Source organism: Candoia aspera, chromosome 7 (assembly GCF_035149785.1).
Source record: "Candoia aspera isolate rCanAsp1 chromosome 7, rCanAsp1.hap2, whole genome shotgun sequence".
Taxonomy (NCBI): domain Eukaryota; kingdom Metazoa; phylum Chordata; class Lepidosauria; order Squamata; family Boidae; genus Candoia; species Candoia aspera.
The window spans coordinates 37,045,936-37,069,329 of NC_086159.1; the positions used below are offsets into that span (position 1 = coordinate 37,045,936).

A 23,394-nucleotide genomic window follows, 5' to 3' on the forward strand; every position below is an offset into this window, starting at 1 on the left:
AGGAGTCTGGTAGCAACTTTTCCAACTGGCAATCTCTGAACTTAACAAGAAAATGACAGATACATATTTTTCTAAGCAAGCGCAAACAGGACATATTCCTAAAGGACAGAAAGTGAAGATCTCTTTACAGTCTACATATTACATGGGTTACAAAGATTATTGCCATACTCCCTCCAAGGGCATTTGGTGAAGTGAACTGCAGCTCATGAAAGCTTATGCCTTTTAATAAAACTTATTGGTCCTTGGAAAAGCTGTTACCAGGCTCCTGATATTTTGTCAGCACAGACCAACATGGCTCTCCACTTACAAAGTTTACAATGAGAAGCACTTTTGATAGAAGAGCATTTTTGATTAGGACTTAGTGTGAATTGATAGGGCTAGCCAGATGGGTTGAACCTGCCTTCTGTTATAGCAGTGTCTTTGTGGATTTTAGACCAGGTGAAGCACTATTTAATAGTTAACACTAAACTTTGTAAAAAGGAACAGCAGTCTTTGGAAATTGTTTATTTTTTTATTTGAGATTTCTTTGAGATATAAAAAGTCAAAATTCTTACATCAGTCTTTAAAAGAAAGCCATGCTCAGCTCAAAATGTTTACAGTTTGAATGGTGTAGTTTCCCTTGTGTTTGTGCGCTTTCAGAAGCATGTTGAACAATTGTTTCAAACATTTTAATAGCAGCTCTGGGTAGCTTGCAGTAAACATTTGAGATTTTAATTTTTGTTTCTGTCACCTCTTGCACTGTTTATAAGACATGTTCCCACCTACCTGTTCTCTAAGAAACATCTAGCACATGAACATCCAAATCAACTTCCATTCCTCTCTCTGGGAAACCAGCTGTAGGTTTAGTTTAGTGACCATCTGCAGGTCACTAAAGAGGTTTTGTTCTACATCCTAGTTCTACAAGAGTATTTCACTATATACACCTTGAATGCTTTGATATTTCATAGGAAACCATGCCCCTTTTAATTATAAAACTTTTTATCTTGGCAAGAGGTTTCTGCTATTATATTTGACATACCTATTGCCCAGCCTATACCTGCAAATTATTACAGCTATGGATTTCTTTGGATTCGGTTTAGAATATGTGCTTTGGAGCACAAACTGAGCACTTGTCTGGCAACCATATATTTTTCCTAAACCAATTTCAAAGCACTACACAGCCTACAAACTATAGAATTAAAGAATGTTAATGTTTATTAATAAACTTGTAAATTCAGGAAACTGAACAATGGATATTTCTTATTCCTGTGTATCATGTTGCAAGAGAGATGTCAGAAATCTGAAGGCGTCATTATTTTAAATTGCATAGGCTGAAGAGATCTGTACATCAGTGTAACTATGTGGCACGGCAGCCTTAAGTATTTATAAGCACTTGCCTTTGATTTAGTTAGCATAAACTGTACAATTTTACATAGTATATAATGGTAGAAACCAAAATAATCATGCATTACTAATATGCAGTTTCTATTAGCTTGAATTAGTTTATATTCTAAAAATAAATGTTGAGATGAAAAAAATAGTTAAGAACTACAGACTGAGCTTGCTGTTCTGTTCATCACTATGATAATGTGAGACATATTCTCACTTTTACAACCATATGGTCAGTAAACTATTGAATAATGAACAGAAACATGGGCCTGAAGGGCCAATTTAGGATTGTTTATTGCAATTGTGTATTACTTTTAACCAACCACTCCCCCAGTCCAATTAGTATAATAGGGGTTTTGTATTAAATCTGTATTCTCATTTTGACTTTACATAAGGCTCTTTGAAACTAATTGTGCCCTATGATTCCCCACAATCATCTAAGCTAGTAACATTTCGATGTTCTAACCCATGGCAGATGTTCATATCAATCCTACTACTCCTATTTAGCTTGTTCTTAAATGAAAACTCACAACTGTTCAAACATTTTACAGATGTTCCTTGTTTAAGTTCATTCATATGGCACATTATTTCCATCTTTCTAGAGGAAAAGTTATGACACTAAGTTTTTTTAAAAAATTGTAACAGCAAGTGGTTAATTCATAGCAGCATTTTTACATAATGTGTACAGTCCCCACCTTTTTTCAGACATGACTGTTGTCCCTTTAACAGCTGTGTGATAAACAGAAAATCTGTTAGTGAAGATATAGCTATTAAAGAAATTGAGCTATTGACATTTCTGCTTGCTATGTCACTATTAAGACATGAAAGTCAAAGGAGGCAACCCAGATGGGTGAACAATAGTATTTACATTACATTTACTTTCCACTTTACACTTTACATCTGTTGAATTATTTACAGTGCGTTTATGTTACATAGAAAGAATGTGAAAAGTTTTTACAAAAGAAGTAGTTTACCTCAACCAAAACTCTGTCTTTACAGAAAAATGGAAACTTAGTGTAGATGCTTTTTCAAAATGGTGAAATTAGAACTTGTACAGTTTAGAGTCAAAACATGCATGTTTTAGCGGCAGCTATGAAAACATTTCAATACCTAGATCTGTCCTCCTTGCTCCACCCTTTTTAAAAAAAACCCTCAAAGCAGTTATCTTCCAAATAATAATATGATTCACATAATCTGTAAAGTGACTGGAAAAAGTTGGAATGGTCTCCAGTAATTAAGTAAACCTGCTGGAACTGCAAAGGAAGTGAATGCTAACTTGGGCAAGAGGCAGAAAAAAGTGAAAAAAAATGGCATTTTGTGATATCTGCCTGTTTGGCCAAAATCTTTAAACATGAAGAACTGATAAAAATTAAGACAACATTTTTATGCTCTGAATATGATTTTTATGTAAAACATTTTTTAAAGGAGGAACTTTAACACTGAAGGCACTTTGTTGGTTTCACTGCCTTTTAACTCCTCCAGCTAATTTAATCTGGATGTTGGGAAATAACAATGGATACGGTAAAGCAATAAAACGATTTGATTTTTAGAAAGTTTAAGAAACAGAATTAAGTCAAACTCAAATGTCAAGTTATAAATTCACTCTTTAAATTAGGTACTATGTTTAAAAACCAAAGAGGACCATTTAAGGCATCTTTAAAAATCCCTGTATGGCTTTGATTTGCCAAAATACATTGCTAAAAAAAAAAGACTGAACATAAACTATTCATGGACTCAAGATTTTGATTACAATACACATAGTACAGGATCACTACTACATTTCTACTTGTGATGGAAAAACATGAAAAAGTAACTCAGAATTTATCTTATAGTAGATGGTAGCCCAGAAGTTTGTGCCGAAGTAACATATAGAGAATTGTTATCAGGATGGGAAGAAACTACAGAATTTCCATTGGTAGATGGACACCCAAGTTTCAATTTTTCCAAATACTCTGCATGCACAGGCTTGTGACACTGAAGGACCTTGATTGCATCCTCAACTTTAAACCATTCCCTCTTCCTTCCTGTGAGGACAGAAAAATAGTATTTTAAGGTCTAGCTTGCTTGAAACTTAACATTTTTATCACTAGTATTATAACTTCTAAAGTTCCTTGCTTTCATTATTTAACAATGCTGCATATGGAAATATGACCCAGACACTCCAAAAATCTCAAGATTCATTCTTAATATACTTTCTGGGTGAGACCAAAGGCTAATATAGTCTGGTATTCCACAGAACATGGTGGCCAAAATAATGCCTTCAAAAAGCTAACAAGCACGCATATGAGATAGCTAGCCCTTCCCATATTTCCTAACAGGTTTATATTTTGTATGACTCAAGAGATAATAGAGGCCTCAAGATCAATAGTAAAAATCCTATTTAGTCTCTCTTAAAACTTGCTGATTGCCGATAGCCATCAAATGACTGACTGAATTCTGTATTTTAATTGTATGTTGTGTAAATATGTGTTTCCTATTATCAATCATTAATCTCCCTGCGTTTAGTTTTAATAGATGATTGATTCTGATAACTGAGGAGAAAAACTTTCCTTTTGTGATTTTTTATTTCTATCATGTCACCCTTTCATTCCCAAGTAATGTTCTGAACGTCTAATGTGCTTTAATAAATAAATTACCTAAGGTAGCAATAAAAGGCATAGCTGTTTGCCAAGTTAATCCTAACCCTCTGGCCAGATTCAATTAAGAACCACCTAGCAGAACTATATTATTTATTTTATATTTCAAATTTATTATATGTATATATCATGATAAATAAATTTAACAAAGTTGTACATATGCTGATCTATGACGGTAATAAGTATTTGATACATATACAGTGCTATTAAATATATCAACAACAATAAAATAAGAGGGGGGAAAAGCCTGGAAGATTATATCACCTACAGAACTCCAAGACAACTTGATCAGATTGTTTTCAAGTCTTCCTTTACCCTCTGTCAAAACACATATACACTTTTGTCATTGCTTTTTTCTAAACCTCTTTCAATGTTTTATTCTTCTCCTGATGATTAGTGAGTTTTTATGCTACAATACTGTAGGTATGACTTCACAAGTGAGCACACAGATCTATGTCATTCAGAGACCTATTCACTACATTTGGAGAAATCCTTTGGCATACCACACAATTCCCTTTTTATTTTAAACAACGTAGCATCATCAGCAAATTTGGCCAATTCACTGTTTGTCTCTCAACCAATATAATTTATAAACAAGTTTCACCCCACAAGAACTTTTTAACAGTATTTTTCTACACTTGCTGATATAGACAGACAGACAGATGTAAGAAAAGCTTATAACAATTCTGAGAAACAAGGTTACTGCTTGTAGGCAGCCAAGATTTTCATCTCTGTATATGAAATTTTTATGTACATCTTAGGATCTTTAAGACAAATAAGGACCTTTAGCATTTGGAGGTATAAACAGATATAGTTTCTTAATGTGAAAAACTAACAGTTGGGCCTGATTTTAATTGAAACTGAAATTTACTGTGTGATTTAGGTTGTTGATTTGCTCCCTTGCCAATAACATGCTTGTGTATTCCTCTCCCCTTTAATCTTGGTTCTAGTTCATTAAAATACAGTATTCTGGTTTTTACAGTGAGTTTCTATTACAAGTGATTACCTTGTACAGCAGGAATTTTTTTACCTCCAACATACATCACAGACCATCTATCTTTAGTGTTAACCGTTTTTTGGTTCACTTCGAACATTTGAAATTGTGCCTTTAACTTAAATGACATGAAATTGCAACTTGAGAGAACATTTCCCAAAAATAACATTCTATACTCATTAGTTTTAAAAGGTTAGCATATATAAGGCAGAAAAAGGCTTGCCTATATTTACTGAATCTTCCCAGTCTTCCAGGATTTCAGTCACTGTAAGAACATAAACATAAGTCCTATGCTTCCGGTCTTGATTCTGCTTTAGTATAAAAAAAGATAACAGAAATATTTTACTTCACATTTGCAGTATCAGAGATGTATTAACATTATTTACATCCCATTTCTCCATGGTAAAACAGTACTCAAGGTGGTTAACATTCATGAATTTGCATAAATCCATAAAAACAAAAGATTCTGAATTTGATGATTCAGGATACTGTACAGTATGTACCTTCTAGCTAGTAGGATGCAGGTTATGGTATGATTAGAACTCCAAGCTTTCATAGAACAACATGAGCATACTTGGGTAAAACTGAGCTGGGGCTGAACTTGTTGTATACTACCAAAGTGTGCCGGACCTGTGTGATTCTGTCTTTAATTTTAGCAATGAGTGCTGCATGTGGCACAAATATGATTGAGGCCAGTATAGGAAGGATAACAATATCAGGGATAGCTTTGATGGTGTGGTCAGTGAGCTAGAGCCAGACATCCTGAAGAGTGAGGTTGAATGGGCCTTGAGAAGCATTGCTAATAACAAGGCAGCAGGAGATGACGGTATCCCAGCTGAACTGTTCAAAATCTTGCAAGATAATGCTGTCAAGGTAATGCCAGCAAATTTGGAAAACACAAGAATGGCCATCAGATTGGAAAACATCAACTTATATCCCCATACCAAAAAAGGGAAATGCTAAAGAATGTTCAAACTATCGAATAGTGGCACTCATTTCACATGCCAGTAAGGTAATGCTCAAGATCCTGCAAGGTAGACTTCAGCAATTCATGGAGGGAGAATTGCCAGATGTACAAGCTGGGTTTAGAAAAGGCAGAGGAACTAGGGACCAAATTGCCAATATCCACTGGATCATGGAAAAAGCCAGGGAGTTTCAGAAAAACATCTGTTTCTGTTTTATTGACTATTCTAAAGCCTTTGACTGTGTGGACCATAACAAATTGTGGCAAGTCCTTAGTGATATGGGGATACCAAGTCATCTTGTCTGCCTCCTGAGGAATCTTTATAACGGAACAACGGACTGGTTTAAGATTGGGAAAGGAGTACGGCAGGGTTGTATACTCTCATCCTACCTATTCAACTTGTACGCAGAACACATGTGCGACATGCTGGGCTTGAGGAATCCAAGGCTGGAGTTAAAATTGCTGGAAGAAACATTAACCATCTCAGATATGCAGATGATACCACTTTGATGGCTGAAAGCGAAGAGGAACTGAGGAGCCTTATGATGAAGGTGAAAGAAGAAAGTGCAAAAGCTGGCTTGCAGCTAAACCTCAATAAAACCAAGATTATGGCAACCAGCTTGATTGATAACTGGCAAATAGAGGGAGAAAACGTAGAGGCAGTGAAAGACTTTGTATTTCTAGGTGCGAAGATTACTGCAGATGCTGACTGCAGTCAGGAAATCAGAAGACGTTTAATCCTTGGGAGAAGAGCAATGACAAATCTCGATAAAATAGTCAAGAGCAGAGACATCACACTGACAACGAAGGTCCACATAGTTAAAGCAATGGTGTTCCCAGTAGTAACATATGGCTGTGAGAGCTGGACCATAAGGAAGGCTGAGAGAAGGAAGATAGATGCGTTTGAACTCTGGTGTTGGAGGAAAATTCTGAGAGTGCCTTGGACTGCAAGAAGATCAAACCAGTCCATCCTCCAGGAAATAAAGCCAGACTGCTCACTTGAGGGAATGGTATTAAAGGCAAAACTGAAATACTTTGGCCACATAATGAGAAGACAGGACACCTTGGAAAAGATGCTGATGCTAGGGAGAGTGGAAGGCAAAAGGAAGAGGGGCTGACCAAGGGCAAGATGGATAGATGATATTCTAGAGGTGACGGACTTGTCCCTAAGGGAGGCGACGACCGACAGGAAGCTCTGGCGTGGGCTGGTCCATGAAGTCACGAAGAGTCGGAAGCGACTGAACGAATAAACAACAAAAACCTAATCTATACTTATTACAGTATTTATGGGCCCCTCTAGCGAAAACCATAGAAGACTGTGACTTGAAATATAAGAAGTAAATGTTAAATAGCATGAATTAACAAATGAAAGAAAAATAGGTATGTTGAATTTTTATGAAACAAAGAAATGGAAAGAATAAATCTGAAGGATAGTGGCCCATCTGTGTAGAGCAGAGTTGATGAGCACATGGAAGAAGGTGATGGCACAGGTTCCATTATGAATGAGAGAGTTGAGATTTACATCCAAAAGTATGAACTGCTGTTATGTAGATTATCTGGTGTGTATACAAAAACAGATCCCCACAGGTTGGTGATAATTACAGCTTATGCTCCACTGAATAGTCGTAATGGAAGCCAATGATAGCCTTTGTGTAACAATCTGGGGAAATTATGAAATGTTCTTAATGAATATGATGGGGTGGGGGGCAGATTAATTAGATGACTTGAGTGGATGGCTGGGAAGACAAAAGCATTAAAAAATGGGCAATTTAGAGGCTCCAGAATGAAAGAAATGGGGATTTTTTTGGTCAATATTTGCTTAGAGAAAAGTCTGAATGTGGGACAGACTTCTATTTGCGAAAAAAAAGATATGAGAAGTGAAAAAAAAAAACTAGAGTGAAAGAATGACCCTTGAAACAAAGTATGTGTTCTGTATAAAGAAAAAAATGTTAAAAATAAAAGCGATGAAATGATTTGAGATAAAAATGAACTAAGGGATACTGAAATGAATTATTTTAGAGAGATTCGTATGGGAATGATGATGATAGTGGAATCGAAATAAATGCTATAAATGTTAATGTCCATAAAAATGGTTTTCAAAAATATGTAATAAACACAGAATGTCAAAATATTGTAAGGCTGCAGATATAGCGTGATAGAAGAAATGTTAAAATACGGATGTGATTAGCTTATGGAATAGCTGTGTTACTTGTTTACTAGGTTGCAAAAACTGTACCTCTGCCTGATTATTTATTTATTTATCAAATTTGTCACCACCCATCTCCTCCCACCAGAGGGACTCTGGGCGGTTTACAACAAAATACTCAGTAAAACAATAAATATATAAAATACATTATAAAATTACGTATTATTAATAATATAAATAAAAATAAAGTCCTGATGGCTGTATCTCATTCAGTCTTCATGTGGAAGGGGCACTTAAAGGCACTAACCAACCCCGCCCCAGGCCAGCTGACAAAGCCAGGTCTTCAAGTTTCTCCGAAAGGCCAGGAGCGATAGGGCTAGCCTCACTTCCGGGGGCAGGATGTTCCAAAGGGCGGGCGCTACTGCAGAGAAGGCCCGCCTCCTGGACCCTGCCAGATGGAATTCTCTTACCGATGGGGTTCTCAGCATGCCCTCTCTGCAAGATCGGGGGGGGGGGTAGATGTAACGGGGATGAGGCGGTCCCTCACGTAACCTGGCCCCATGCCATGTAGGGCTTTAAAGGTGATAACCAACACCTTGAATTGGACCTGGAAGCAAATTATTGTATAAGGAGAAAGAATGGCATTCTTCCAAAAAGAAAAGTAACAAATTGAATGCAAAAACTACAGTTAAGATGTGTTTGTCAAGTGTGCCTGACAGAATTCTGGCTGAAAGGGTAAAGAAGGGAAGAATAAACAAAATTTGACCAGTGCAGTGCAACTTTATATTGGGCATATGGTGTACATAGCAGTTATTTGCTCGTGAAAAGGTACCTGAAAACTGTATGAATATGAGGATATGATAAAGTAAATAGACACAGCAAGGAAAAAGACAAGGATGTGTGATGAAAACAACACTTCAATGTTTTTATGGACAAGTGTATAAAGGATACTTGTGAGGTTAGAAGTATATTGGTTGGGTACATGAGTATAGCATTTAACATAAATGCTGGTAGAAAGATAATGGATAGTATATGATTTGATGCAAGGAATGAATATTTGTCAAAAGAAGCAGATGCAGCAAAAGCTGGTGCATATAAGAGTATGCTTTTGTCCACTTTGTTATATGGAAGTGAACACTGGGTGTATCTGGAGAAACAAAAGTAAGTTGAATGCTGTGGAAATGAAGTACTTAATCAGCAGGTGTAGTAAAACAAGGAAAAGGTAGGGTCAAGAATGAAAAGATGCAAAATTAATGTTCTGAATATAAAAGTCTGTGACCAGTACAAAGGAAGTATGTTGATGTAGTAGTTTGGTCACACACAGGGAATCGAAAAGTGAAGTGCAAAACAAATCTATTAAAGGGTGAAGGGGTTGAGAAGAAGGTGAATACTGAGAACGTAATGGTTGCATGGAGTTAACGAGATCCTCAAAAGGAGAACCGAGAAGTTTAAAGAACAAAAGATAATGTATGAAACATTGCAGGCATATGGTAGAAAGTAGGACAATTTGCAAGGATATAAATATATGGAGAGGTATAGTGAATGCTAGAGGTGTGAACTGGATTTAGCTATATTTCCTGTTCTTTTTTATGTCACATCTTCAGTTTATTTTGCTTACTATTTCTTTCTCTTCTTCTGCCCCTTTGCATAAAACTGCTTACCCTAACCCCAAGGGGAATAATGTGATGAGCACGTACATATATACAACAAAATGAAGTCGGTATGGCTGATATTAAAAGTTATCAGTCATTACAGAAACAAGGTAACAAATGAGAAAAAAGTGAAATGTATAATTTTATGAATATTATAGAAGTCTAGAATGAGTTTGCCAATACTAGAAATAGATACTAGTTTTCCTTGCCTGCTTGGCAAGAGAAATATAAATGCTACAAATGTGGCTCCATCAATTGCATCTATTGAATTCACAACAGTGGATTATGGGATTTAACAGAACATGCTTTGCCCAGCAAATGGACAAAAGTTAATTATCTCTGTTGTATAAGCCTTTCACAGAAAAGCATTCAATGGGCTCTTCACAAATGTGTTAGCACAAGCGGAACCCCTTTCCTTGAAGAGTTAAAGCAACTGTATTCTGCTTTGAAAGCTGTCCCGTTTGTGGGTATGTATGTCTATACCGAACACTTCCACTGGGACTGCCAACAAAGCAAAGCAGCCATGGATGCATGCAAGCATGGGCAACCTGGGACTGCTTTGCAAGTCTTCTAATAGCCATGTTTACTTTACCCAAGTGTTTAGCAGAGTGCTTCCTTCAAATGCATAGCCTTATTCTCATTGCTTTCAATGGAAAATAAAGAAATCCAATGATTTTAAATTATCAGTTCTTCATTCAAGAAATTTTGGATGTTTCCTCCTGCCCCTCATAAGCAGAACTACACACTAATTTTCTAGAATATATTTCCAAGAAAATTTAAAAAGGCTCACCTCAAATATTCCCAACAATCTTCCAAGTTTTCCTTTTACTCCAGCCTGCAGGAAATAGATAATCAGACTTTTTAAAAAATACATTGGATTCCTACAATGTAATTTATAGGAGGGTGTGTTTTTTTGTGGGGAGGGGAACCACCACCACTGTGCAATTCTAGCAGTTAGGTTCAATTTAAACAGAGGTTTCCAACAAAGCTTCTGTTCAATTACTTTCATAGGACTTATATGTAGGAAGCATGTAACTAATGAGGCAGGTTTGAGTATGCAGAAATTTAGCACATTTAAAACAAATAGTAACCAGTTTTGTTCTTCAAGAAAATACTTGACAAGAATCATATTCTTGAGAAGCATTGTTTTGGCTTCTTGATCTTGCTAAATTCACTGGTTCTATCATAAAGGGATATTATACATCTATCTAGTAGCACTATGGTATTTTCATTCAGCTGAGTCTAGTATGTAACTGTTCTAGCATACTTATTGGCTGGAAATGTAGGAAAGATTCTTTCTAGATTGTAATGTATGTTAAGTATGAGTCTTTTCTACCTTACCTACCAGAAGGAATAAATTAGTAGTAAAGATCCTGAAAGAACAGCCACACATTATTTCAAACAGAGTTTTGAATTATTTTACCTCTTCATAGACTTCTCTGACAGCAGCACCACCTGGTTCTTCTTCAGGTTCCATTCCTCCACCTGGAACAATCCACTGATCTGGGTACCGGCTACTGCTTACTAATAACACCTATGAGTAAAAGTACTGTAATTAATATTTATGTCATCCTTTTTCTAAGAGACCAAAGTAGCATACAACAAATAATACTATCCTGAAATGATAAAGCAGAGAAAGTAATTTAAAAGGCCAAGTTAAAGAGACATGTCTCAACGGTTCTTAAAAAAACTACAAAAACTAATTGTAACTGAGTATATTCCAACTTTAGAAACAACAACTGAAGAAATTTCCCACATGACAATATGTAGGTCTTGCAATGACAGCATCCTCAAACAGATTTCAGTGTATCTTAATGTAACTGGTTTATAATGAGATAAGCAGTCCCTCTGACAGCAAGGTATAGCTTTCAACAACTTAAGGTTGTAATGGTTACAACCAACAACTTGAATTAAACCTGACACTGTCTTTGTCAAATTAGGAGATTAATTAAGACAAATGTTAGAATGGAACTTTGATAGTTTTTAATCTCTTCCAGCTGCACAGATCCACCATTCTGATTTCTGATGCTAAAACAAGTCCATGAATGTGCCAAAGAAAAGAATGACACAAAATGTCTGATTAGAAGACCAGGTTCCTTAAATAGCTTTTCTCTTGAGAGCTGGAAATCTAGAAACACAGGGGCTCAGCTGTCTAGAGCACAAGCAGTCACACTGGATATTAGCCAGGTTATTGGAAATTACATCATGATTAAGCAAAAGTATGTGATATCCTGAACCAGCTTGCCTATGCTCCTTGACTCTCACTTACTGCATACTCTGATCTCATAATGTCACTTGATCTTGTTAGACTCAGGTCTTCAATCTATGGGCTGGACTTGTCTATTCTCTTGTGGACTGAATGCCACGGACATGGACATTCCTGTCACTGACGACCTAAGCGACTCTTTTATTCATTTTGAACCTGTGGGACTAGACAGAAAATCAGTACAAATATTTCAGTTAGGGAGATGCTGTGTTTTGTATCTGAAGCTAAAATGGTATTTCAGATTGGACATGGACATGTACAACCTGATGAAGACTTCTTAAAGACCCTGTATCTTTTCCTGGGCTTGCATGGTAGAGTACTCCCTGCCCATACATTTGAGTTAAGGAGGTGCCAATAGGGTATGAGGAGTGCCTTGGAGTAGGCCTAAGTGTGCTGTCAACACTCCTTAATTCAAATTCATTATTTTTGTAGGGTTAAGCAGCTGTGTGAGCCCAGAAAAAATGTAGGTTCTTTAAGGAGATACGAGAGGTGTGATATGTGCACCCATGCCTTTTTTTGCTTTTGATACTGTACAAAGAACAGCATACCCCTATTTTCACTACTAGATAACAAGATTTTGATACCATACACTATTAGTCTACCTGTGAGATTATGCACTTGTGTAAACTTTTGGATATTCTTTAAGAGTAACACTTCATATAAATGCACTGCAATAATCTAGGCACACTATAAGCTTGTATATTTGTTTCCAAATCTAATTCACTAAATATAATTATGCAAATGAATTTCTTACTATTACTCCCACCTAAAAAAATTAGGAAACAGAACAGTATCAGATGTATTCCTAAGCTATGAATTTAAGTTTTTTTTAAGTGGAACATAATGTTTTCCAGAAGAAACCAAACTCCTATCCTCAAGCAAGGCTTTAGAAGAATATATCCTAGTGTATTGGGGTTACTTTACTCTGTACTTCTGAATTCTGCTTTCCAATAGTTTCATTATTCACACTACTTTTGTCTTATCTGAAAAACAACGAAGTTATTGCAGTAGTCCTTACAGAGATAAATCTATGAAGCACTATTGACTATGATGCTCAACAACTGTCCCCTAACTCTACCTTGTGAACATAGTCCAAGAGTAAGGACCAAAACTACTGTTAATGCAGCATTCCAAGTCTAAATCAGACAAGCTGTCTACATGGACATCAAAGCTAATGAATCAAAGGCTTCTGAAAAGTCCAAACAAACTACTAAGTTTCCCTCATCCAATTCCTAAGAACCGAGGGAACCAAATCTGTGGCAATATCAAATACAAGAGGAAAACCTCCTGGAGTCATGGGTACTCCATCACTGGAAGTTTTCAAGCAAAGGTTGGACAGCCATTTGTTTCTTATGTTCTGAGGATCTGTGCCCTGGGCAGAGGATTGGATTAGAAGACCTCCAAGGTCCCTTGTAACTCCATGATTCTAAGTGACTTTATATGCAAATGAAGAACTCACCAACTGTTCCAGCTTCTCCTCTTTAGCATTATGGCCATGGAGTTGCTACACAGTACAGGAAAGCATTAACAATCCATCCACACAACGGTAATAATGGCATAGGGTGTATTTTATTCACTGTACTCACAGCCATGGGGTTATTTATTTATTATCCCACCTTTATTATTTTATAAATAACTCATGGCAGCAAACATACCTAATATGCCTTCCTCCTATTTTCCCCACAACCACCACCCTGTGAGGTGAGTTGGGCTGAGTGTGTGACTGGCCCAAGGTCATCCAGCTGGCTTTCACGCCTAAGGCAGGACTAGAACCCTCAGTCTCCTGGTTTCTAGCCGGGCTGACTTCTAGGAAGAAAAGTGGAACCAGATGATGCTAACTATTAAATCAGGAAAATGTTCCTAAACTTGATGTTTTATGACTTAAATTTAAAATCTGATGGTGAGATTTTGTAAGATCAAAGTAGCATAGAATAACATTAATATAGGCAAACAACACGTAATTTTAAGTTAACAGAGCTATGAAAATGAAATGTAAACTCTAAGGATTCAGTTATTTACATGTTTATATAGGTTGTCAAGCCACAGAAAAGTCATTGTTTCAGTTATGCTCTCTTGCCTATGTCAGTCTTCCTAATGTACCAGGACAGTAAGTCCACAATCCTATAGCCACGTTGATAGGGAATTCTAGGAGTTGCCACTCCAACACATTTGAGGGTACAAGGTTGGAGAAAACTGGCTTGCACCTTTAATAGTCCCTTTTCTGCCAAACAGTAAGTTTCTATCTTCTATTCTCATACTGGATACTGTTCTTATATTATATTTGCTTACACATCTAACCTTTAGCCACCTTAACAACAAACAAATTATATCTATGCAGATCATTTAACTATTGTCAGATACATCTTGCATGAGGCCAAGGGGAAATAAAGGCAAGGGGAAATAAAGGCATCACATCAACTAATGTGAATGAATTCAGCCATGTTTGAATATTGTACATAGTTTGTATTAGATTTTTAAAAAATAATCAGTGCATGATTTATTTTCTATTTCTTCTCAAATGGCAGCACAAATTAAACAGCTGCCCAGAGTCACTTGTTGAGATGCGTGGCTATAGAAATTAAAAAAATAAAATAAATCTTCCTCAGTAAGATGAAGTAGCTTGTGGATATATAATTAAGCATGGTTTTAGAATATACTGGTTAATTTTGTTGAAAAAAAAACTTTGTTCACAGTATGCGTCCTTCAGAATTATAAATTTTAGTGCTTATGAAGGGAACTATATTTTTGTTTATACAATTTTATTCAACTAAATAGCTTTAAAACAGAATGCACTATTGAAATTATTCTGTACCAACAGTGTATATACTACTCACCACATTTAGCTGTTATCACTTACAGTGTCTGATACCGTGGTCACAGCAAGGCACGTTATAGTTCTTAGACTTCTATTTATTTCTTCAATTTTAGACACATTATTTTAAGCTTATTTTTCTTTCATCCAGCAGAACTTCTATAGTTATATCAGAAAACATGTCTTTTAGCCAGATTAAACTTTTTTTCCCCTCAATGAAGGACAATTTGTTTTTGTACTCATATGAGTGACCACCAACAATAATGACTCTGATTATTTTTCTGGATCAAAATATCCAGCTTAATGAAAATGTTTCATTCAGCATTTATATTGTTCAGCCTGTGATCAGAGATCCCAATTATTAATACAAGGAAGGAGTCATTGTTTGGCCTGCCTTAAGCTTGAAAATGCAACTTTGTACCATTATATAAGATTCAGATCCACAAACTATCAAAACATGGCACTGTTTTGAGTGACCACCCCTAGCTCAATAGAGAAAATGTAAGCAGTGAAACAAATTATTTGTATTAAGATTTTATTTAAACTGAATTTGCATTCCTATAGTCAAAATCAGTTTTCAAAATATAAGTAGCATTATTTAAAGATCAAAGCATTAATTTATCACAAAATCGTTATAAAATCATAGAGCTGAAAGGAACCGTTTAAGCCACTTAGATGTCTTTTGTTCAGCGCAGAAATCCAATTTAAAGCATACACAATAAATGGTTGTCCAGCTTCTGCCTGAGCATATCTAATGAAGGGGAATTCCTTACTTTCTTTGGTAACTGGTTTACTTCTGAACTGCTTTTATTGTGAAGAAAAGACTTCAATATGATGCCCATTTAGATACCCAAGAATATTATGTGCACTTGAATGTATACTATTGAAGTCTTCCTTTCTCAAGAACATACATACTCCATTCTCTTAGTCTCTCCTCACAAAATTTAGTTTCCAGTCCTCGATTATTCATATTGTCCTTCTCTGGACTTATTCCAGTTTTTTATAATCTTTCTTAAAATGAATATTCAGAATACCTGACGTAGGGTTTGACTAATGCAAACATGTTATAACTGTAACTACCTGTAATTTGAAATGCAATTTTTTATTTTTTATCCTGCCTTTATTATTTTTACAAATAAGGTGGGGAACATACCTAATACTCCTTCCTCCTCCTCTTTTCCCCACAACAACAACCCTGTGAGGTGAGTTGGAGAGAGTGTGACTGGCCCAAAGTCACCCAGCTGGCTTTCATGCCTAAGGAGGGACTAGAACTCACAGCCTCCTGGTTTCTAGCCTGCAGCCTTAACCACTAGACCAAACATACAATTACAATACAATTACCTAGTTATGCCAAATATGACATTTTTTAAAGAACTACTCTATGTATATACATAGTACATTTAGTTTTCCAAAAGGTTTGACTATAGTGTATTATATGTATCTTTTAAAAGATGCGCTGGCTATCTAAGAACTACATGGCATAAATCTGGGTATGTCAAAACTACAACCCCCAAAATGTGCTTAATTCCAAATGTATGCAAGAATAATTCTATTTGAATGAATGCCTTGAACACATTTAACAGAATTGCTGGCTACTATTATATTAATGTTTAACTGTCTGGTTGGGAATAAAGCACAATGTGCATATGTAATATTAAAACGTTACTCACAGTCCCACTGGAGTCAAGTCTAATGAAAACTTTTGTCAAAATCTTATTCCTCAGCAAACTAAAGATTCTTCTAAGAGCGAATAATCACCACAACCCTGGATTCATGTCACTCATTTGTTGCTCTTCCACAGCAAATTATTTGCACACTACTTTTCAAAGTTTGAGGGAGAAATCACAGCACTGTAAAACACAAAAGAAGCTATGTTCAGTCCACAGTACTGGACATGCCTATTTCTGTGGGAAAGGGAGAGCTCTAAGCATTCAATTTTTTTGTTCTCAAGCATCTTTTTAATTTAGAAATACCACCTTTTCTCATGAAGCTCCAAAGTTATTTCACAACAGAATAGATGCCATGAAACAAATACAATGCAGAGACTAGAATCATACATTGTGATAAGCCGTAATGTGATACCTTTATGACTCAGTGTGATGCATGAACCCATATGGGAGCTCATACTATCTTTAGATTACTGAAATGATTGCAGCATTAACCATGCTTATTTCAAATAGCTCTAGAAATCTAGAACAAAGTTTTAACAGTCCACAGTTCTGATTAAAAAAATATGGGTCCTTCAGCTACTATGAAGGATATATAGCATCACCTCCAAACGTAATATTCTCATTTAATTTATATTATAATTATTGATCATCCAAATCCTTTATAGGCATTCACATATATCAAAGTCAAGCTGCAAGATTTTAACCTAGACATTTGCAAGTCCAGACTAAATGACTGCAGCTGCCCAATGTTTTTAAGCCCCAAACTATTACAACTAGTTCCAGTTCTATGCATGAACTACTGAAGTATTTCATATTTCAATCCAAGCAAGACAGACAGAAAAACAATGCAGCTTCACATAGCACTGTTATTAACTTGGCAAAGTCACATACAAACAGAATGACGCCCATACATCGGGAGAAAAATGGCAACATTCCAGATAGGTCAGACAATATTTAAAGCTCAGATACATTAAGTAATCCTGAGCTTTTGTAAGGTAAGAGGCCAGCTCTTTTTTCTACTGCCACAGACATTCATAGCATTTCATCCACAAAATTATGCTTTAATCTGAATGATCTTCAAAGACTCTTTCATACAGAAGCTGTTTTGTCATAACATGGTTTCAGGAATATGAGTTAAATTTAAAATGTTGAAAAGTGCATCTCTGTACAAAGATTTTCCACAAAATGGAAAAGGGCAATACAACAGGGATTTTCATATTGTGAGGAAGCGCACCTGCCAACTAGAATATCCCTATGTAAAATACGTGTTATTTCAATCCTGTTAAGAGATGCAGAAATACTTCTTCTTCATTACTGGAAGCAAGTAGTTCTAACACCTCTGCAGAAGCCAAATGAAAATCACAAGCAGTTTCTTACAACCAGCAGCCAACAGGTACAATACTTCATGTTACAAAAACTGCTTTGAAAATCAAAATGTGACGATCGCTTTAAAAGGATTCAACTTTTTGTCATTTGTCATTTATAAAAAACAGTTTGATTTATATTTTTCTCAGCACCTACAAATTCTTTGCTTTCGTTATGACGGTTTAGACTTGTTTCAGAGAACTGAAACAGAACACAGGAATTGGCATGAATAAGCAGTTCCATACAAAGTTTTCTGAGATAGAATATCCTCTTAAGAAGAGAACTGTATTGTTTATTTAAGAATATACTAAGTTTCTTCTAATGTAACATTAAGACATACAATTGTTGCTACAATTCCTGAAAACGTAACAGATTAGTTCATTATCGCCAGACCTTTATCTTCATTAAATACTTTGGTCCCTGTTTCTGTGAAGTTTATGGAGTGGATCTGCCAAACTATTCAGAAAAGTAAAACTGTTCAACAGGTTAGTAGTAAGATGTGCCTTATAGTTATTGTTTCTCTACTTCAAAGTAAATTATTCAAGCTTATACATACAACTAAAACTTGCTGAGTACTTCACTTTTAGTACAGCAACAGCTCCCTCTACAGTTTTAAACACATCTGAGAAGCTTAATTATGGCAAGACCATATTGTCAAGACAACACAGGTATGCTAGACTTCAATAGCATTTTTGCATTCTCACAATACAAAAGCATGGGCTTATCTAATGTGGTTATCATCAATCAGTGTAATGAAATGTAATTAGGAATCCACTTGTGTTGCCTTAGATTATGATTGTAACCCTCTACAAAGCAATATTTAGACATAATTTGCATCTAGAAATTTCACATGAATAGAAGATGTTCTGATTGCCATATAGAAGGGACAGTCGAATGCTTTCATATTCCTATCGTACAGGACAGATTCAGATTTCAAATCAATTTGCTTCTGAATAAGCACATTTATTAATTGGCTGCTACAGTAAAATTGTTTGTTCTGCACTTCTTAGAAAAATAAACCATAATCTTTGGTTAGGTAGCATTTGTATCTTTCGGACTACTTAAATTAGGATTTATGACTGCCTCACTTTAGACTTAGAATAAATCCAAGTAAAAGGATCCAATTTTATATGACATAAATTTGAGAACATACCATGGACACTTGTACAAAACGAAGGGCTTAGGCGGTAATGGTAGATTGAAGATTTTCAGAAGGCAGCCTGGTAAATTTATTCCTATCTTCCTCAATGGCTCTCCCAGATGAACTCTATCACTCAGCTTATCTTTTTCTGGATACATGGATATACTTTCAAATGAAGCACGAGCAGCTGCAGCCACTCAGAGTTTTTAGTTTCTAGGAGTACTTTTGATACAGGTTCTACTCATTCTTGGGGGTGGGGGTGGGGGTGGGGGTGGGGGTGGGTGGGAAGATGCTAGCATTTCATTGTGCGGCATGTTAAATTGAATAGGCAGGGGTGATGTATGGATCGCTGACCCATGTGGGGCCACATTGCAGGTCTAAGCTATACAAGATTATTTTAATTAACACATCAAGCTCTTTAAAGTCCAAAGCTATCAAGCAGTGTAAGTAAGGGTTGTTTTTTTTTAATGAGAAGAATGACTGTGTCTATTCTTTTTAGATGGCAGAGTTCTAAATATTCATAATATGAATAGGATTGCATGATCATCCTTAGTGGATGGTCTGGTAATATATAGAATAAAATCTTACGTACTTTGGTACTCAAGTCCTTTTTGGATCCAAAAGACTCCTGCAGTGATTGTTTATGTGAACGTATCTCCAATAACTGACTTTTTCCCCAGCCATCTCTCTAATAACTGAATTTCTTCAATTCAGTTAGCATAAATGAAAATGTAAATTTTAAAATCTACTTTTTAATAAAGTTTATACCAATAAGGTAGGAAGGGTGTCCAAATGGTCCTGCACAGATACAACACTGTAATTACCATCACTAACATTAACATGTTATAAGATTGGTGGGGAAAAGGAAAAAAAAAATAAAGTAAAGCTATAACCCTATGTAATAGCTATATAACTATAGTTATAGTCATTAGCCACTTTATTTAATAAAATCTTGTTATTCTGCATAGAGTCTCCTAACAGCATATGTTTTTCACCAGTAAGATATAACAATACTGGAGTGTTACAAGTGCATTATAAAATTATGGCAAGTTGATACAGCTAAGCCTTTTTGCAGATTTACTTATAGCTTATATGACAAGACCACTATGTGAATGTTGTATTATGAAGAATTTTTTTTTCCCACATCACCTTCAAATTGCAATTAACGCTTGCTACTCCTCAAAGATATAGGGAAAATATTTGATTACAGGTAGTCCTTGCTTAACAACCATTCATTTAGCGACCATCTGGACTTATGACGGAGCTGGAAAAACCTGGCTTATGACCATTCCTTGCACTTACGGCCACTGCAGCATTCCCACAGTCACGTGATTGCTATTTGGGCACTTAGCAACCGTCACACATTTACAATGGTTGCAGCATCCCGCGGTCACGCGATTGCCATTTTTGACTTTCCCAGCTGGCTTCTGATAAGCAAACTCAATAGGGAACCATATGATTTACTTAATGATCATGTGGTTCCCTGAATGAACATGTGATTCGCTTAATGACCACCGCAAAATCAGGTCTGGGTTTGCTTAATGACTGCATTGCTTAGCAACCTAAATTCCGGTCCCAATTGTGGTCATTAAGCAAGGATTACCTGTATATACTGTACTTTAAGAAATAGAGAACTGACTTTTTGAATCTGAAATTCAAAATTCTCTAAAGTTGTTTCTTATACATTGCTAATAAAATAAGCAATAAAATAAGGGACACACAGTATACTGCCTTGTTGTTAAGTTTATCCTCAGCAGACCATCATCTCACTTTGAATAAATCTGAGAAGTGATAGGTAAAAGTTATAACGGAATGGAGCTGATTTTTAAAATCTATGTTAGCTCAAAAAAAATAAGGATGAATTCAATGGCAATTACTCAAGTATTAAGATTTTCAGGACTTTTTTAAAAATTAGTTTAAGGTATCAATACCAACAATATTTTCTTTGCCAACGGTGGTTCTCTGGAACTGCTAAAACCTTTCTAGCAGTTTGACATGTAAGAGTAATGGCTACCACCCCTGGAATGCAAAAATCCTGATATTCACTAAACGACATCCAAGTAATATGGAAAACCCTGACTTTTTGTTGCCATCTAATGGTCATCCATACTATTGCAAACAGTTATGAAATCCCTAACTAGAGGAAGATGGTAGTCAAAGCAATTTTGCACATACATGTGTGTACACAAACATATTTTTGAGGCAAAATATGGCTGTTCAAAGTGCTATTAGATTATACTGCACCATGTATTATGCAATTTCAACTAGTACTTAGATGTATATGAAAACAAATCTATCTATCCATGGATTTTAACCCAGATATTTATGTAAGCACATCACATATCATGCTTCAAGCCAGTTTCTTACCTTTGAACTACCTGCTTTATAATTTAACAGAAAATCGTTACTCAGCTATTACAGGTTTTATACAGCCATTCAGAACAAAGTGACAAAGATGGGGCAGGGAAATCGCCAGGAGGAAGTTTCATAGATTACGGTTGCATAAATAGGAACTACTGCCGCCTACCTGTCTGCTTTAGAAATCAGGGGAGGAGGGAAGGGCCTTTCTGTAAAAACGGTGACGGTCTCAAAAGCAACTTGATCGCCCGTCTCTAAAGACGTCGTTGAACTCGGCCCCTGCGGTTTTCGGAGACAGCCAGATCTGTCCGGCTAGCGGCAGGATATAAAGATGCGCAGTGCTGAAAGCACATTGGTTCCAGTCTCACCCACGGGGTAGCTGACCTGCTAGAGGTCTTAGTCTCTCACACACGTGGGCCATTCACACCTCTCCTCCCCCACCCACGCGGTAGCCCCCGAGCTGCCAGCTAACGCTGCCCGCGGAGGGCTTGTGCCCACGCCCACTGACGAGCCGCAGCCCCAGCACCCCAAAACCGCCAGTCCGGCTGGTCTGGGAGAGGGAAGGATTATTTCTCAGGCAGCCAAATCTTGGCTCCCCATCAGCAACGCCAGCGAAGGAGCAGGGCAGGGACCGACGGGGCTCGCAAGGGGGCGACAAGCCAAGTCCTTTGGGCAGACGCCGCACACAAAGGAGCCGAACGGACTGATGGCCGGCGGCGAAGGAGGGAAGGAAGAAGCGAGCGGCTCTGGGCGCGGCAGCCGCGTAGCCCCGACTCCGACAAGGAGCCGAGGGCAGGGATAGACCCCGACTTCTTCCGTCCTCTTCCAAGCCGTCCCGCCACACGCCGAAACCTTCCAGACTCCGGCTCTCACCTCATCCTCCCTCTCGCTGCGGAAACACAAGCATGCCGCCCGCTTCTTGAAGCCCTCCCGGTCGTAGGTCCGCGTCTGGTTTGGCTTGAATTTCATCATAGAGACAGGAACGCCGCCGCCGCCGCCTACTCCAGCCCCCGGCACGCCCGCCCGTATGGGAGGGAAGCGGACGACGAGAGAGGCCCCGGTGTCCCCTTCTCTCTCCGGTCCAACCCGAGCACCGCGATGGGTCGAGAGAACCCTTTTTCCTCGTCAGGAGAGAAGGCGAGCGCCCCTCAGGGAAACCGAGCGCCACGCACAGCTGTGGCGGAGGAGCTGGCGACACCGCGGCCACTCAGGAACCCACGCCGCGCCATGGAGCCCCGCCGTCTGTCTGTCTCTGCCGGCCGCCTCCGTCTCCTCAGCGCTGCAGCTGCGACCCGGCCCGAGCGCTCCCTCCGGCCGCAGCTCCTCCCGCTTCACTCAGTCCCTGCCCCTCATCCGGTCCCTAGAAAGCGCCGCTCCTGCGGCGCTGTATCCACTATTTAACTGTAACGCACATCCCTCCACCCGCCCGCAACCTCCCGGCCTCTCGCACTCACTGCGCAGGCGCCGGACCCGCCTCCGAGGGGCGAGACGAGGGAGGGAAGAGGGAAGGGGGCTTGGTTGATGCTCGAACTAATTCAGGGAAGCTGGGGGAGGCGGGGAGAGGGGCCGGGAAGGGGCGTGGCTAACGGCCATCGCCCACCCTTCCTCCCTGAGTCGGCTGCGCTCAATCCCGTCCATCGCTTGGCTCCGAGGGAGCGAGAGTGAAGCGAGCGGATAGAGGGCGTGGTTTTGTGAAAGGGGACCCGCTGCCGCTTCTTCCCCTCTGATTCCGGCTTTTCCTACTGAAAAGCTCTACAGGATCCATTGTCCACAGCCGGCAGCGCCGTTGTTCTTCAGGGTGGAAAAAGGTCGATATGGATAGCGCTACTGCGCCCGGAGCCAGATTAGCTAGTAAAAGATAAGGACTTCTTTCGTAGTCTTAAGCACGCTATAGTTTCATCGCACCTAATTCTCTGCCGCGTAAAAAAGGTGAATGGGTAGGAAGGAGAGGTTGCTCTCTGACAAAGCTTTCATCCGTCTCTTTCCTGCTAGTAGTTAGGCTCGCCTTTCGTTGGCTATATT

General features: G+C 37.9%; 1 protein-coding gene across 3 annotated transcripts; it reads right to left on the bottom strand.

Annotated features, from left to right (window-relative positions):
- Positions 1-489: 489 nt before the first annotated feature.
- Positions 490-22,817, bottom strand: NUDT4 (nudix hydrolase 4). Of its 3 annotated transcripts, XM_063308885.1 has the most exons (6): positions 22,246-22,814; positions 16,509-16,688; positions 11,184-11,294; positions 10,551-10,595; positions 5,222-5,309; positions 490-3,392 (listed from the first exon to the last, which is right to left on the bottom strand). In XM_063308885.1, exons 3-6 carry the CDS (start codon positions 11,235-11,237, stop codon positions 3,190-3,192), a joined length of 390 nt encoding a protein of 129 aa, XP_063164955.1. In that variant the 5' UTR covers positions 11,238-11,294; positions 16,509-16,688; positions 22,246-22,814; the 3' UTR covers positions 490-3,189. The 3 variants fall into 3 exon arrangements, with proteins under 3 accessions (XP_063164955.1, XP_063164954.1, XP_063164953.1); XM_063308884.1 differs by lacking the exon at positions 16,509-16,688 and having other exon boundaries at positions 5,222-5,306; positions 22,246-22,817; XM_063308883.1 differs by lacking the exon at positions 16,509-16,688.
- Between the last annotated feature and the right edge of the window lie 577 nt (positions 22,818-23,394).

Bases quoted from the DNA above. Each gene is read 5' to 3' on its own strand.
- NUDT4 (XM_063308883.1), bottom strand. From the start codon at position 22,344: ATGATGAAATTCAAGCCAAACCAGACGCGGACCTACGACCGGGAGGGC. The intron at 10,596-11,183 runs GTAAAATAATTC...TATTTCCTGCAG, and splicing joins TCAGAGAAGTCTATGAAGAG to GCTGGAGTAAAAGGAAAACT. The intron at 3,393-5,221 runs GCAAGCCTTTTT...CTGTCCTCACAG, and splicing joins GGAAGATTCAGTAAATATAG to GAAGGAAGAGGGAATGGTTT.